Source organism: Vombatus ursinus, unplaced genomic scaffold, assembly GCF_900497805.2.
Source record: "Vombatus ursinus unplaced genomic scaffold, bare-nosed wombat genome assembly UNPS02007822.1, whole genome shotgun sequence".
Taxonomy (NCBI): Eukaryota; Metazoa; Chordata; class Mammalia; order Diprotodontia; family Vombatidae; genus Vombatus; species Vombatus ursinus.
The window spans coordinates 1,333,110-1,345,321 of NW_020947600.1; the positions used below are offsets into that span (position 1 = coordinate 1,333,110).

A 12,212-nucleotide genomic window follows, 5' to 3' on the forward strand; every position below is an offset into this window, starting at 1 on the left:
ACACACACACACACACACACACACACACACACACACACACACACACAAAACAAGTAAGTAAAACTAAATGATACAAGCACCATAATTGACAGGTATGACATTCCATACCTGTAGATGGCTACCTCTCAACAGAATGGATATAGATTCCTAAATCAATTATTTGGCATATTGGTCATTGCTTTTGATCTGAGTTCTTTTGTCCTTTAGTGGTATCATTTACATTATGGTGATCGCTATTAATATTGTTTTTCTGGTTCTGCATCAGTTCATGCTTGAAAATTATTCAACCAATGATTGTTTAGCCTCAGCTTAGAGACCTTGAAGTTCCCATTCCACTTGGGGGCAGATCTAACTGTTAGAAAGTTTCTGGACATCAAGCCCAGATTTCTTTGCAAACTTCTCCTACTACTCCCGATCTGCCTTCCAGGAGCAAATAAAATAACACTAAAGCCTCTTCCACATGACAGCCCATCACCCCTTAGAGCTGTAGGATAAGCGTAGGGCTCATGTTGAATGAATATAATTAGCAGACATTCTTAAACGTCTCGAGGAGAATTGCCAAAGTCACCTGTTATTTGTGGCAGGTTGTTTTAGAGAGGTCTTCATTTGTCCTTCAACAAGCACTGCTGTATGCCAGCGATCCAGGGATGAATTAGATATGCTGTCTGTATCACAATGCCCCAGGCCTCAGCTTCCTTTGGGCCTCTTTGACATTTCCTCTTGAACTAAAATAGGGAGGGGCTCAAAAGCCCAGAACGCAGATATTCTGTACAAGAGAGAATCTGGTCTCCCAGTCCTTTCGACCTATATATATTGCCTTCTTCATTCAATTGTGAACTCTTTGAAAGTAGGAACTGTCTTGCTTTTCTCTTGTATCTGCAGTACTTATCACAGTTCTGTGTACCTAGTAAGTGCTTAGTAAATGATTTTTCATTCATTCACCGTCATTTACATAGCATGGGGGCAAGGGCAACTAACAACCAAGTCACAGGCTGAACTGAATCATATTTTTAAATGCATAGGGTTACAAAGGAAACAATTTCTAGTGAAATAGAGCCATCCAGATTTTTTTTTTTAAATAAGCTCACAGATTCCTAGGTTAAAAACTTAAGTTCTGGTGCATATGCATATCTGCCCGTATGCAGTGGGAGAGTTGAGACCTGAATCACTCAGTTTCCTCGTTCTGGTCTCATCGCTCATTTCCAAGATGGAGCACAGAGAAGAACATCTGGCTTTGGCATGGCTGCCTCCCCTGGTCCTGTAGGGTGAGCAATCCAAACTTCAATTCCAGAAGCAGGATCATTAGCAAACCTTGTCATCAATCAACCAACCACAGCTTCCTTCCAAACCCGTTAGAATCTGCATCTGCTTCACAGGAGGCCGCAGGAAGCGAAACTGTATTGGGAGGGAATCCTGAGGCATGGGTCTCATGGGAGAGCTGATTTATGGGACCTGAGTCTTTTTTTAAATATCTTACTTGTCCAAAATGAATGAGTGATTGAGAGAGAGAGAGACAGAGTGTGTATGTGTGTTGAATGGGAAGGGGCCTAAATCCATTCATGCAGAATGTCTTCTGATGGTCCCTGTGGTTTTCTATTCCCACAGAATAAGAAGAACTCAATCAGGAAATTTCAACACAGATGCAATAGGGATAGCAGAATTCCGCCGAGGTGGGCTCCGGGCAACCGCAGGACCGAGGCTGTCCAGAACCAGAGACCCCAAAGCTCAGAAGAGGTAACATCCTTCTCACAATCCAGGTGGTGAGCTCTCTCGGAGAAGGAGGTCTTATGTGCCCTAAGGTTCTAAGAGTAATCACAATTGGCTGTTAGAAACCAGCGTAAAGTCACCGGAAAAATGAGCCATGGGAGACTTTAAGCAGGGAAATGGAGCTTAGGATGTTTTGTTCATTTAGTCTACAAAAATGAGAAAAGCAAAGTACAAAGTGATTCTTCTTGTCTTAAAAATAATTTTCCTTAAGGTTTTTTTTTTAATACTAAATTAAGAAGACATAATATCTGTATTCCAGAATTTTAAGGACCATCCTAGGGAATAAGAGTTAGATTTCTTTCTGTTTGGTCCCAGCACAAGCAAAAAGGGGCATCATTTTAGTTTGAATTTAGGAAAAGCTTCCTAACAACGAGAGTTGTTCAAAAGTAGAAGGGCTACCTCAGAATGTGGCAGCTTCCCCCTCCTTGGAGGTCTACAAGCAGAGACGCTGGATGACCCCATTTGGGCTACATTATAGTAGGGGCTTCCTTTCCTGTCCGTCTGAGTGCAAGTGGATGGCCACCAAATCCCTGACAACTGTCAGATTCTGTAATGCTGAGGTTCTGCCTTCCCTCACTATATCTAACAATTGCAATGGCACTTTTTTTTTGGTCTCTAACATCTGCCAGAGGCTTGCTGATCTTTTTGTTATACAAAAATAGTTTTAACAAGAATCTATTCCAGGCTCCCCTTGCAATCAAGCACCAGCCCTGACGGTCATATGCTCGCTGTCTTTCAGTGATTCCAACGCTCCTTTTGCCCAGTGGAACACGGAGCAAGTGTGTTCCTGGCTGGAGGACTTTGGTCTGGGTCAGTATGTGATCTTTGCCAGGCAGTGGGTGAGCTCTGGCCACACACTATTGACTGCTACCCCTCAAGACATGGAAAAGGTAAGGGCAGACCTGGAAGTCAGCCGGCTTTCATCTGCATAACAGTAGTTGACCTTTTTCTGGATTCTGTGACCTTGGCTGCCTGCCACGTGCCTGGGGCCTTGGCTGGGAGGGAAAAGGGAAATAAGCCACAAGACTGGCATCTGGGCTACAGTGTCTGATGGGAGAACAACTTGAGCCCAAATTAGCATTTTTCGTGCCTGGGGCAAACTTCAAAAAATGTCCCAAAGGGCAGCTCACAAATCAACTTATTTTAAAATAGTTTTTGTTTATTTCATTAATTTCCCAATTACATGTACAAAAATTTTTAACATTTATTTTTAAAAATTTTGAGCTCTAAATTCTTTCCCTCCCTCTCCCTCCTTCCATACCCCTTGAAAACGCAAACAATATGGTATTAATTATACATGTGAAGTCATGCAAAACATTTCCATCTTGCAAATGTAAACACAGCTGCTAGGTGGTACAGTGGCCAGGACACCAGGCCAGGAGTCAAGAAAATCTGAGTTCAAATCCGGGCTCCAACACTTACTGGCTTTGTGACCCTGGGCAAGTCATTTAACCCCTATTTGCCTCAGTTCCTCATCTGAGAAATGGCAGCATACTAGAGAAGGAAATGGCAAACCATTCTAGTATCTTTGCCCAAAAAAATCCCACGGACAAAACCCATGAGATCACAGAGTCAGAATGTGACTGAACAACAGCAACAAAAAGAAAACAAACATGGAAAGTAAAAATAAAAATGATTCCATCCGCACTCAGAGTTCATCAGTTTCTCTCTGGAGGTAAATAGCATTTTTCATCATGGCTCCTTTGGGATTGTCTTAGATCATTGTCCTGATCAGAGTAGCTAAGTCTTTCACAGTTGATCATCATTACAGTATTGCTGTTCCTGTATACGTTGTTCTCCTGGTTCTACTCACTTCACTTTGTGTCGATTCACATGAGTCTTTCCAGGTCAAATCAACTCTTAAAGGCAGCCTCAGTTGTGAGGAGATACAGTGAAGTTTCTGTGAACCATCTGGCTATTCTTACTACACGAGTGCGAAGGCCAGTTATTTCTATACTAAAGAGGGAATAACTCAGTGCCCTCTAAATTTCATCCCCCTGGGCCACGCCCCTAGACACCTTACCCAAGTTATAGCTCTGATCAGACAAGAAACAGCAGCAGCATGTGGTTTATCCCTGCAGGTCCTACTGAGCAGTGGCTTGGTTGTACATAGTGAGCCATCATACCTCCATCATAACATAATCACTAAGACCGACAGTCATCTGACTTAGGGCGGACTACCTGCCTAAAACTCAACAACTGAGCTTCCACTTGTCTATTTCAGGAACTAGGAATTAAGCATCCCCTGCACAGAAAAAAATTAGTTTTGGCTGTGAAGTCAATTAACACAAAGCAGGAGGAGAAGTCTGCACAACTGGACCACATTTGGGTAACCCGTAAGTACAGACCGACTCAACCAGGGGGCAGCTAGGTGGTATAGTGGATAGAACAATGGCTGCAGAGTCACGAGCTCCTAAGTTCAAATCTGACCTCAGACACTTACTAGTTATATGACCCTGGGGAAGTCACTTAACCTTGATTGCCTCCAAAAGGTAAAAAACAAAAACAAAAACGAATATGGGATGGTGAATAGAGTTATCCCAGTATGGGAGAAGGGGGGAAAAACATCTTCTGAAAGTCTGGTGATTAAATATTCTGATTATTCAAACCCTAACTCTCAAGATTTGATCTGACTTTTCACTTACCTACTCTCTGTGCCACCCTGTCCCCCAAGTTCACCTCCCATTGTTTTTAGTGGCTGTCACATAGGAACTTTGAGATGTACCTTTCTTTTTCACTCTGTAGGGTGGCTTGACGATATTGGCTTGCCTCAATACAAAGACCAGTTCCATGAATCCAGGGTTGACGGGCGGATGCTTCAATACTTAACTGTGGTAAGGGATTTGAGTTTGATCAGTTCAACTAAACCAACATAATAATTGACATCCATGTACTGGGGATACAGAGATAAAATCAATATTCCCTGCCCTCAAGGAACTTACATCTAACAATGGACTGGGGGAAAGGGATGAGTGGTGGTAAGAAGGGCTGGATGTTATATGTATCCAGAAAGTAAATACAAAATAAAGAGGGCGGAAACACTCGCAGAGCTTGGGCAGCAGGAAATGCCTCTCCTGAGCCGTGCTTTGAAGGATTCTAAGGATACCTCGAGGCTGAGGTGAGAAGGGAAGGCATTCAGGAACATAAGGTTTTAGACAGAAATTTCACTACCAACTGCTAGGCATAATGGGGAGGGGAAAGCACTCAGCAACTTCTGTGACAGTGATTCATCTGTCTTACTATACATATCCACATCTTAGAATTTTATCATTGAAAGGAGCCTTAGGCACTGTCCTCTATGATTCTTTCGATTTACAGATGAGGAAACTGAAGTTAAAGGAGGTTAGATGACTTTCCTCAAATAATCAGTGTTTAGAAAGTACTTTAAGGTTTGCAGGTAAATGTTGCATAGTGATAAGTCTGACTCATAACCCCTACCGGCTCCATGACCTCGAGCAGGTTATGGAATCAGAATATCCTGGGCAGCTTTCGAGACCAAGGAGCAAACTGAGGTCTGTGAGCTTGGTTGGGGAAAAATAATAAATCTTTATTTTCACTACCCTTTAGCTTGGGTCAGCAAACTTGACCCACAAGCCTTAACCCAGCCCAGAATGAAAAACCCTTCTTGGCCTGGAGTCTGTACAGAGGCAGGCCATATGTGAGCTATAGCTGCCAACCTCTGCTCTAATTGAAGCAGTCCCTTCAATTGTATAAAAACATGGTTCTGAGAAAGGACAACTAGGTGGTACAGTGGATAGATCACCGGCCCTGGTGTCATGAGGACCTGAGTTCAAATCCAGCCTCAGACATTTGACACTTACTAGCTTACTAACCCTGATTGCATCACCCTCTCCCCCATAAAAAAAAAGACTTCATCAGACTGCCAAAGGACTCCAGAGCACAAAATAGGTCAAGACCCCCCTGCTCTTCAGGAATACAAATTACAGAACAGTTGTAGATGTGCGTTAGTAGAGATTTGCTTACCAAGAATTTTCTATACTAGTGAAATCACAAGTCGAGACTAATAATAACAAAATCGTAAAGCAGTGTTGTCTGGGCCGTGTGTGATGTCCTGAGCCCATGGTGTTAGACATGGGGCAGGGCAGGGGTGTCATGAAATGTGTAGGAGAGAAGAACAGTGAGTGAATCGAATGGTATGTCTGTCTTCCCAGTACCAAGTGAGCCCTTACCCATTGACTTTCCTCTTCCAGAATGACCTTCTCTTCTTAAAAGTCACCAGCCAGCTGCATCATCTCAGCATCAAATGTGCCATCCACGTGCTCCATGTCAACAAATTCAATCCTCATTGCCTACACAGGAGACCCGCCGATGAGGTAGGGGCAGGAAGGGCAGTCTTCCAATTCACAGGTGCCGCAGTGGCAGAAAGCTGTCCCTCTTTCTCGATTAAGCAGGAAGTCAGTCCATTTGGAGGTCTCTTGCCCAGTGCCCCCATTTACTACTGGAGAGGAGGACAAGAAGGTACTGAGTGGGGAGTCCTGCTAGCCACTGGGCCCCTTCCTTCTGGATTCAACAGACCTCCCCTCGATCCCAGTTCAGGTTTCCCTGGCCCATTCCATCCCTTTTGCCCAGCTGTATGCTCTCCACCAGCCTCTCCAGCTGAACCAAGGAGAGCATGGCGAGCAGATCCAAATTGGGGGCTGAGGGAGATAAATGGAGTGTTGAAATAAGGTAATGAAAAGTTAGAGGAGGGAAAGAAAGAGGGGATAAGGAAAAGAGAAAGAGGAAAAAGGGGAGAGAAGAGAGGAAGAATAGAAAGAAAACTAAAGAAATTGAAGGCAGTGTGGTACAGAAGAAGGAGTACTAACTCTCGAGTCAGAGATCGTTCTTCTGATGCTTCCTGCTTAGGCGACACTAGGAAAAAACCCAAACCTCAGTTTTCTCAATTGTGAGGCAAGGAGGCTGAAGCTGCTGGCTTCTGAGGTCTCTTCTCTCTCTTAATCTCTCATATTGTAAGTTAGGGGGTAAAAAGGAAGGAGAAAAGTACCAGAAGGAGGGAGGGCCCTCTGCTCAGGCTTACACCCAGCTTAGAGTGCCTTTTTGTGTGTCAGTGGGAGGAAAGATAGAATGGGTACAGCTGCTCCTTTCTCCGTCTTCCCCAGCTACTCCTAAGGCTGCCGGTTCCGATACCCAGCCAGCATCCTCTCCTCAGTGACGTTACTCAGAGTGACCTTCTCAGAACAGGCACTAACAATATTAACCTTTCTCCTTGCCTAAATAAGAAACAGAGCTCAGCCTCAGAGAGGGGAGGGTATTACAGACTGCTCGGTAGAAGGTGCTCTCCCAAATAAATATGCCACTCCCATAGTCAAAGGCCCCATTTAGGTTCCTCAAATACGGTGTGGACAGAGTCTTCTGACCTGATGGCTTCATAAAGGGAAATGGGCCTGATCTGATAGCATGGCATTTAATAGGGAAAGTGTGAAAGTCCTACACTTGGATTCTAAAAATCCATCAGAACAAGTACAAGATGATAGCAAGATTTCACTAGACAACTGAAAAGGATCTGGGAGCTTTAGTGGACTGCAGACTTCTCCAGAACAAGGTAATTTTGGCTTTGGACAATTCAGATGAGTATAACATCCTGAGGAAAGATGATAAGACTCCTACCCTGCCCTGCTCACATTCCATTTGAAGTCCTGCATTCCGTTCTAAGCATCACGTAATTGGAAGGCCATCAGCTTGCAGAGGGCAGGAAAATGGTTCATTTTTACAATGCTGATGTAATAGTATAAATTGTTCTGATTTTGCTCATTTCATACCACAGGTTTCTTGGAAATCATATTTTATTACATTTGTGTACTATAATTTGTTCAGCCATGTCACTGGGTGTCACTGGGTCAAAGGGTGTACATGTACAGTTTAGTTACTTGGAGGACATAGTTTTAAAGTGAATAAGTCAGACTTTAATCTTATGTACTTTAATGCTTTCCTTGCCATCCTTAAACACAAGTACCCTCAACCCCTCCTTTGCTCACTCACACCTCTGAGGTCCTAAAATGCATTCAGTTGTTCAAATGGTTGGGAAAAGATACCCAGAAGAGTGACTGAGACTTGGGGGTTTGATTTTGGCATAAGGAAAATTAAACTTCACAGAGACACATGAGCACCCTCCCACACACAAACCTATGAAAAGTGATACTCTCCAACCAGCAAGAATAAATGTTTCCCATCTTCTCCCACCCACCTTCAGAGTCATGTTTTGAATATGGTATTTGCTGGGCACAACAATATTTTAGAGGCAGCTGGTGGCACAGTGGATAGAATGCTGAGCCCAGAGTCAGTAAGACCTGAATTTAACCTCAGCAGTAATGTTCTGGGGCGCTAGGTGGCGCAGTGGATAGAGCACTGGCCCTGCAGTCAGGAGGACCTGAGTTCAAATGTGGCCTCAGACGCTCACTAGCTGTGTGACCCTGGGCAAGTCACTTTACTTTTTTTAAGTAATGTTCTCAATGACGGGTCTTGGCTCTTCTCTCTTCTCGTCCTGACAGAGTAATGTTTCTCCTTCTGAAGTGGTACAGTGGTCCAACCACCGAGTGATGGAATGGCTGAGGTCAGTAGACCTGGCTGAATACGCACCAAACCTTCGAGGAAGCGGAGTTCATGGTGGTCTCATTGTGAGTAGCTGCTCATACATCTGACCTGTTATTTTATATCAGAGGATCAGAGCTTTAAAGCTGGAAGGTAGCTAGTAATTTTCTAGTCTGGTTCCCCTCATTTTATAAGTGGGGACAGTGAGGCCCCATGGGTTGAAGGGACTTGTTCCAGTCACATAGGTCGCAAATGGCGGAGCTGGGATTCAGACCTACACCTTTTGCCCACAGTTACACACTTGTAAATGTGGAGGCTGGATTTGAAAACAGGCCATTCTGTTAACACTGTCCACATCATTCTGTCTCTGGCCAAGAAAGGTCAGTGGCTGTGTCTACTGTCCTTTAGAGATAGGCAGTCCTCTGAGAACGGGTTTAGGTGGAAGGGGGAAGGCTAGGGCTACCACAGCTGAAAACCCTGGAAAGGTTGACAAGCCTCTGTAAGAAGAAAGGGCTGCCCTTGCTGAGACACTTCCTTTGTGGTCCCAGCCTTTGGTTTCTGCACTTGGACTTAGGAACCTCACCTCCTGAATGATGGGAGAAGAGGCTTGGTTTCCATGTTATATCAATAGAATGAATCATTCCCTGACCCCTCAGCTACCCATTTATCAGCATGAGACTGAGTCCCTGAATGGACTAGCCAGCCAGGGCTCTGAAAGGCCTGATTAGATCAATGAAATTGATACCCTGTCACAGAGGGATGACACCAAGCACTGCCATAGGACAACAGTCATCCAGTGCAGGGACACGCAGATCCAATCCAATAAGCATTTGTTAAGCACATACTATATACGGGACACTAGGGGATACAAAAATAAAATGACAACTATCCCTGCCCTCAAGGACCTTCCATCCTACTGGAAACAATCTTCCTCCCACTATCTCCCTAGCATTTGGCACACCAGGGAAGACACAGAGACACACCAGAGGCAGGGAAGTTTCTCCCAAACAATGCAGCTGCACCATGGCTCAGGCCTTCTCACTCTCAGGAGCTGGGTAGCGTCTTGTCATCCTCTAAAAGATCATTTTCAGGTATTAAATACAGCTAGGTCCAGGTTACTATGAATAATGAATCCCCTGAAGTTATGCAAATTCACCTTTCATATTTTCATTAGGCTAGAACCAGTTACCACATTTTATATAATCATCACTTTGAGTAGTGTGAATTCAAATTGAAGGGATTCAGTATTGATCTGGAACTTCCTATAGATTTACAGAAAAGTGTTATAAAAGAAACTATAGTATAGATTCAAATCCCATCTCCATCATTTACTAGCTGTGTGGCCTTGGACCAGTCATTTAATGTCTCAGGACCTATAAGACCATTTTTTTTTTTTGTATGATTGTAAATTGTTGGAGACGTCAGAAAATGTTTGCTTAGTCAAAGTTCTGCTGTCCACCCGAAAAGTCTTCCTACAACAAACTCAGCAGCTGACTCGTGAGGGCCACTGAACCCACTAACCCAACACGTATGGTCTTTCCCCCAGATCCTAGAGCCCCGCTTCAGTGGGGACACACTAGCCATGCTTCTGAACATTCCTCCTCAGAAGACACTTCTCCGACGCCATTTAACCACCAACTTCAATGTCCTTGTTGGGCCTGTGGCCCAGCAAGAAAAGAGAGATATAATGGCATCCCCAGCCTATACACCACTGACTACTACTGCCAAAGTCCGGGTAGGTCCCCCACTATGGGTATGGGCCCAAGCACGGAGCACAGCTTCATTCCTCCCCTAGGTCTTTCTCATTATAGAGATGTTATAGTGTCCCATCAACCCAGAGAACTTGTGTTCATGAAATAATTACTTGTCTGTGTCTAGCTTCTAGAGACCAGCATCAGTTCAGACTTTGTAAAATTGGGACTTGTTTGGACACCTTCCCAGTCTTTGCCTAGCCCAACCCATTTGTACACTAAGGCACTAAGGGCTAAGGTGCTATGGGTGAACAAGAGATAATATAGGCCTTCAAGGAACTCTTCTGGTTGGGGAAATTATAGTAGCCCTCATGAACCAACAGTGAGCCTAGGTGTAAAGCTGGAAGCAATAGGTTATTTGGCACTAACTCTCTTTATGTATTATATATTATATTATGTAACTCTAGTGCGGTAAGAGTTCATAGAAGAGTTTTTAGTCCTCAGTGAGAGCTACTGGAGATATAGACCAGAGAAAGAATTTTCTGTGTAGGATTACTCATAGAGATTCATTAAAACTGTATCAAAAGTTTTCTTGGCCCCTTCTACAACATAAGACTAACTTACATAATAAAAGCCAGCTTTACAATAGTATTGGGTATCATGGGATTTTGGCTTTGTTTTTCCTCAAAGTGTACTATACACATAGTAGATGTTGAATAAATCCTTAGTGAGTGAATGAATACATATTAATATTCTTAAATTAATTAAATTAATTAATTTTCTTAAATTAATATTCTTAAATCTGACTTTCTTAGATCTACAGATAAGATTATTTTTCTTTTTCATGTGGTCTTGTCTTGGTTGTGTTTTAGCCAAAGAAACTAGGATTTTCACACTTCGGAAATATGAGAAAAAAGAAATTTGATGAATCGACAGACTACATATGCCCCACAGAGCCATGTGAAAGTGTGAATGGCAATCACAAGGCTTACGGTAGCCACAGCCACCGAGGCCTTCCCCCCAGTCCTGGGGAGGAACTGGACAAACTGGATCAGGTGGGATACGTCAACTGATGCAACTGTCATCTCAGCATCTCTATTCGAATCCTAGAGCTTGCAAATAACACTGTGTTACCTGCCATATAACCTCCAGCCTCATATGCATGAACTCACCAAGAAAAACCAGGCTTTCAAAACCCAGAAGCATTTGATTTTGACACCAAATAGGCCAGGCAACTGGTTGTGTTTTGTTGTTTTGTTTTGTTTTTTTCTTTTTAAGTCAGTACTTCTCCTGTCTCAGCCTCTCTGTGCATCAGTGCCTTTCTTGAGGACAGGCTGTTAAGACTGTTACTAGAGGCTAAGAATGGAAGGAAAATGGTTTTAAGAATAATGGTTTTTTAAATGATTCTTAATGCCCATACCCTGCAGAGTCTGCACAAACATAAACACTATTTTCATTTTAAGATGTATTTAAGTACTATGAACATAAATATAAATAAATGTATAAGATTTTGTTCTACTTAATGTGTACAGAGGATTGGGGATAAATACACACACATGCACATTTTTAATAGAATATTTTTTGTCTTTATTTTAAGAAATAGCTGGATCCCAATGATCTTAGACTTGCTTTATGATGCAAAACTAACAAATCTCCTGTAGTAGATTTTTCAGCTTTGTTGTTATTTGGTCACATCTGACTCCTTGTGACCCCATGGATCATGCTGTCCATGGGGTTTTCTTGGCAAAGATACTGGAGTGGTTTGCCATTTCCTTCTGTGGATTAATGCAAATGGAGGTTAAGTGACTGGCCCAGGGTCACACAGCTAGTAGGTGTCTGAAGTCAGATTTGAACTGAAGTCTTTCTGAATCCAGGCCCAGCATTGTATACACTAGCCATCTATATACATACACATACATGTTTCTTGTTCTGCACAGCTGGATTATAAATACATTAAACATGTTCTGAAGTTCTGATTGCTGAGATAATTCAGAGGGAGTCTATGTACCACTCGCAGAAAATATAATCAATGAGAAGGAGGGTTTCTAACCTTCTGGTGGTTTGTTTATCTTAACACGGAGGGTGTTGCTTCTTTGTGGCAAAGTAAATAATTAATGTTCCGCTGAGAAGCAAAGCACTTGACATAGAACTTATCCCTTTAATGGGGCAGGAGGGATAACACAGATGGTCTTCCAACCATTGTAC

The 12,212-nt window shown here is 43.1% G+C and overlaps 1 protein-coding gene and 1 long non-coding RNA gene across 14 annotated transcripts in view; one reads left to right on the forward strand and one right to left on the reverse strand.

Annotated features, from left to right (window-relative positions):
• Positions 1-6,043, reverse strand: part of LOC114033993 — a 15,299-nt gene extending 9,256 nt beyond the window's left edge. The window contains exon 1 of the long non-coding RNA XR_003568059.1: positions 5,958-6,043. This is a non-coding gene — a long non-coding RNA (uncharacterized LOC114033993). The remainder of the gene's footprint in view (positions 1-5,957) is intronic.
• LOC114033991 (liprin-beta-2-like) overlaps positions 1-11,515 on the forward strand; it is a 198,011-nt gene extending 186,496 nt beyond the window's left edge. For all 13 annotated transcript variants that reach the window (XM_027849625.1, XM_027849628.1, XM_027849629.1 and 10 more), the window contains 8 exons: positions 1,606-1,734; positions 2,507-2,657; positions 3,992-4,103; positions 4,513-4,601; positions 5,979-6,101; positions 8,277-8,402; positions 9,863-10,051; positions 10,880-11,515. In XM_027849625.1, coding sequence (XP_027705426.1) covers positions 1,606-1,734; positions 2,507-2,657; positions 3,992-4,103; positions 4,513-4,601; positions 5,979-6,101; positions 8,277-8,402; positions 9,863-10,051; positions 10,880-11,080 — 1,120 coding nt within the window. In that variant the 3' untranslated portion in view covers positions 11,081-11,515. The remainder of the gene's footprint in view (positions 1-1,605; positions 1,735-2,506; positions 2,658-3,991; positions 4,104-4,512; positions 4,602-5,978; positions 6,102-8,276; positions 8,403-9,862; positions 10,052-10,879) is intronic.
• The last annotated feature ends 697 nt before the right edge of the window (positions 11,516-12,212 follow it).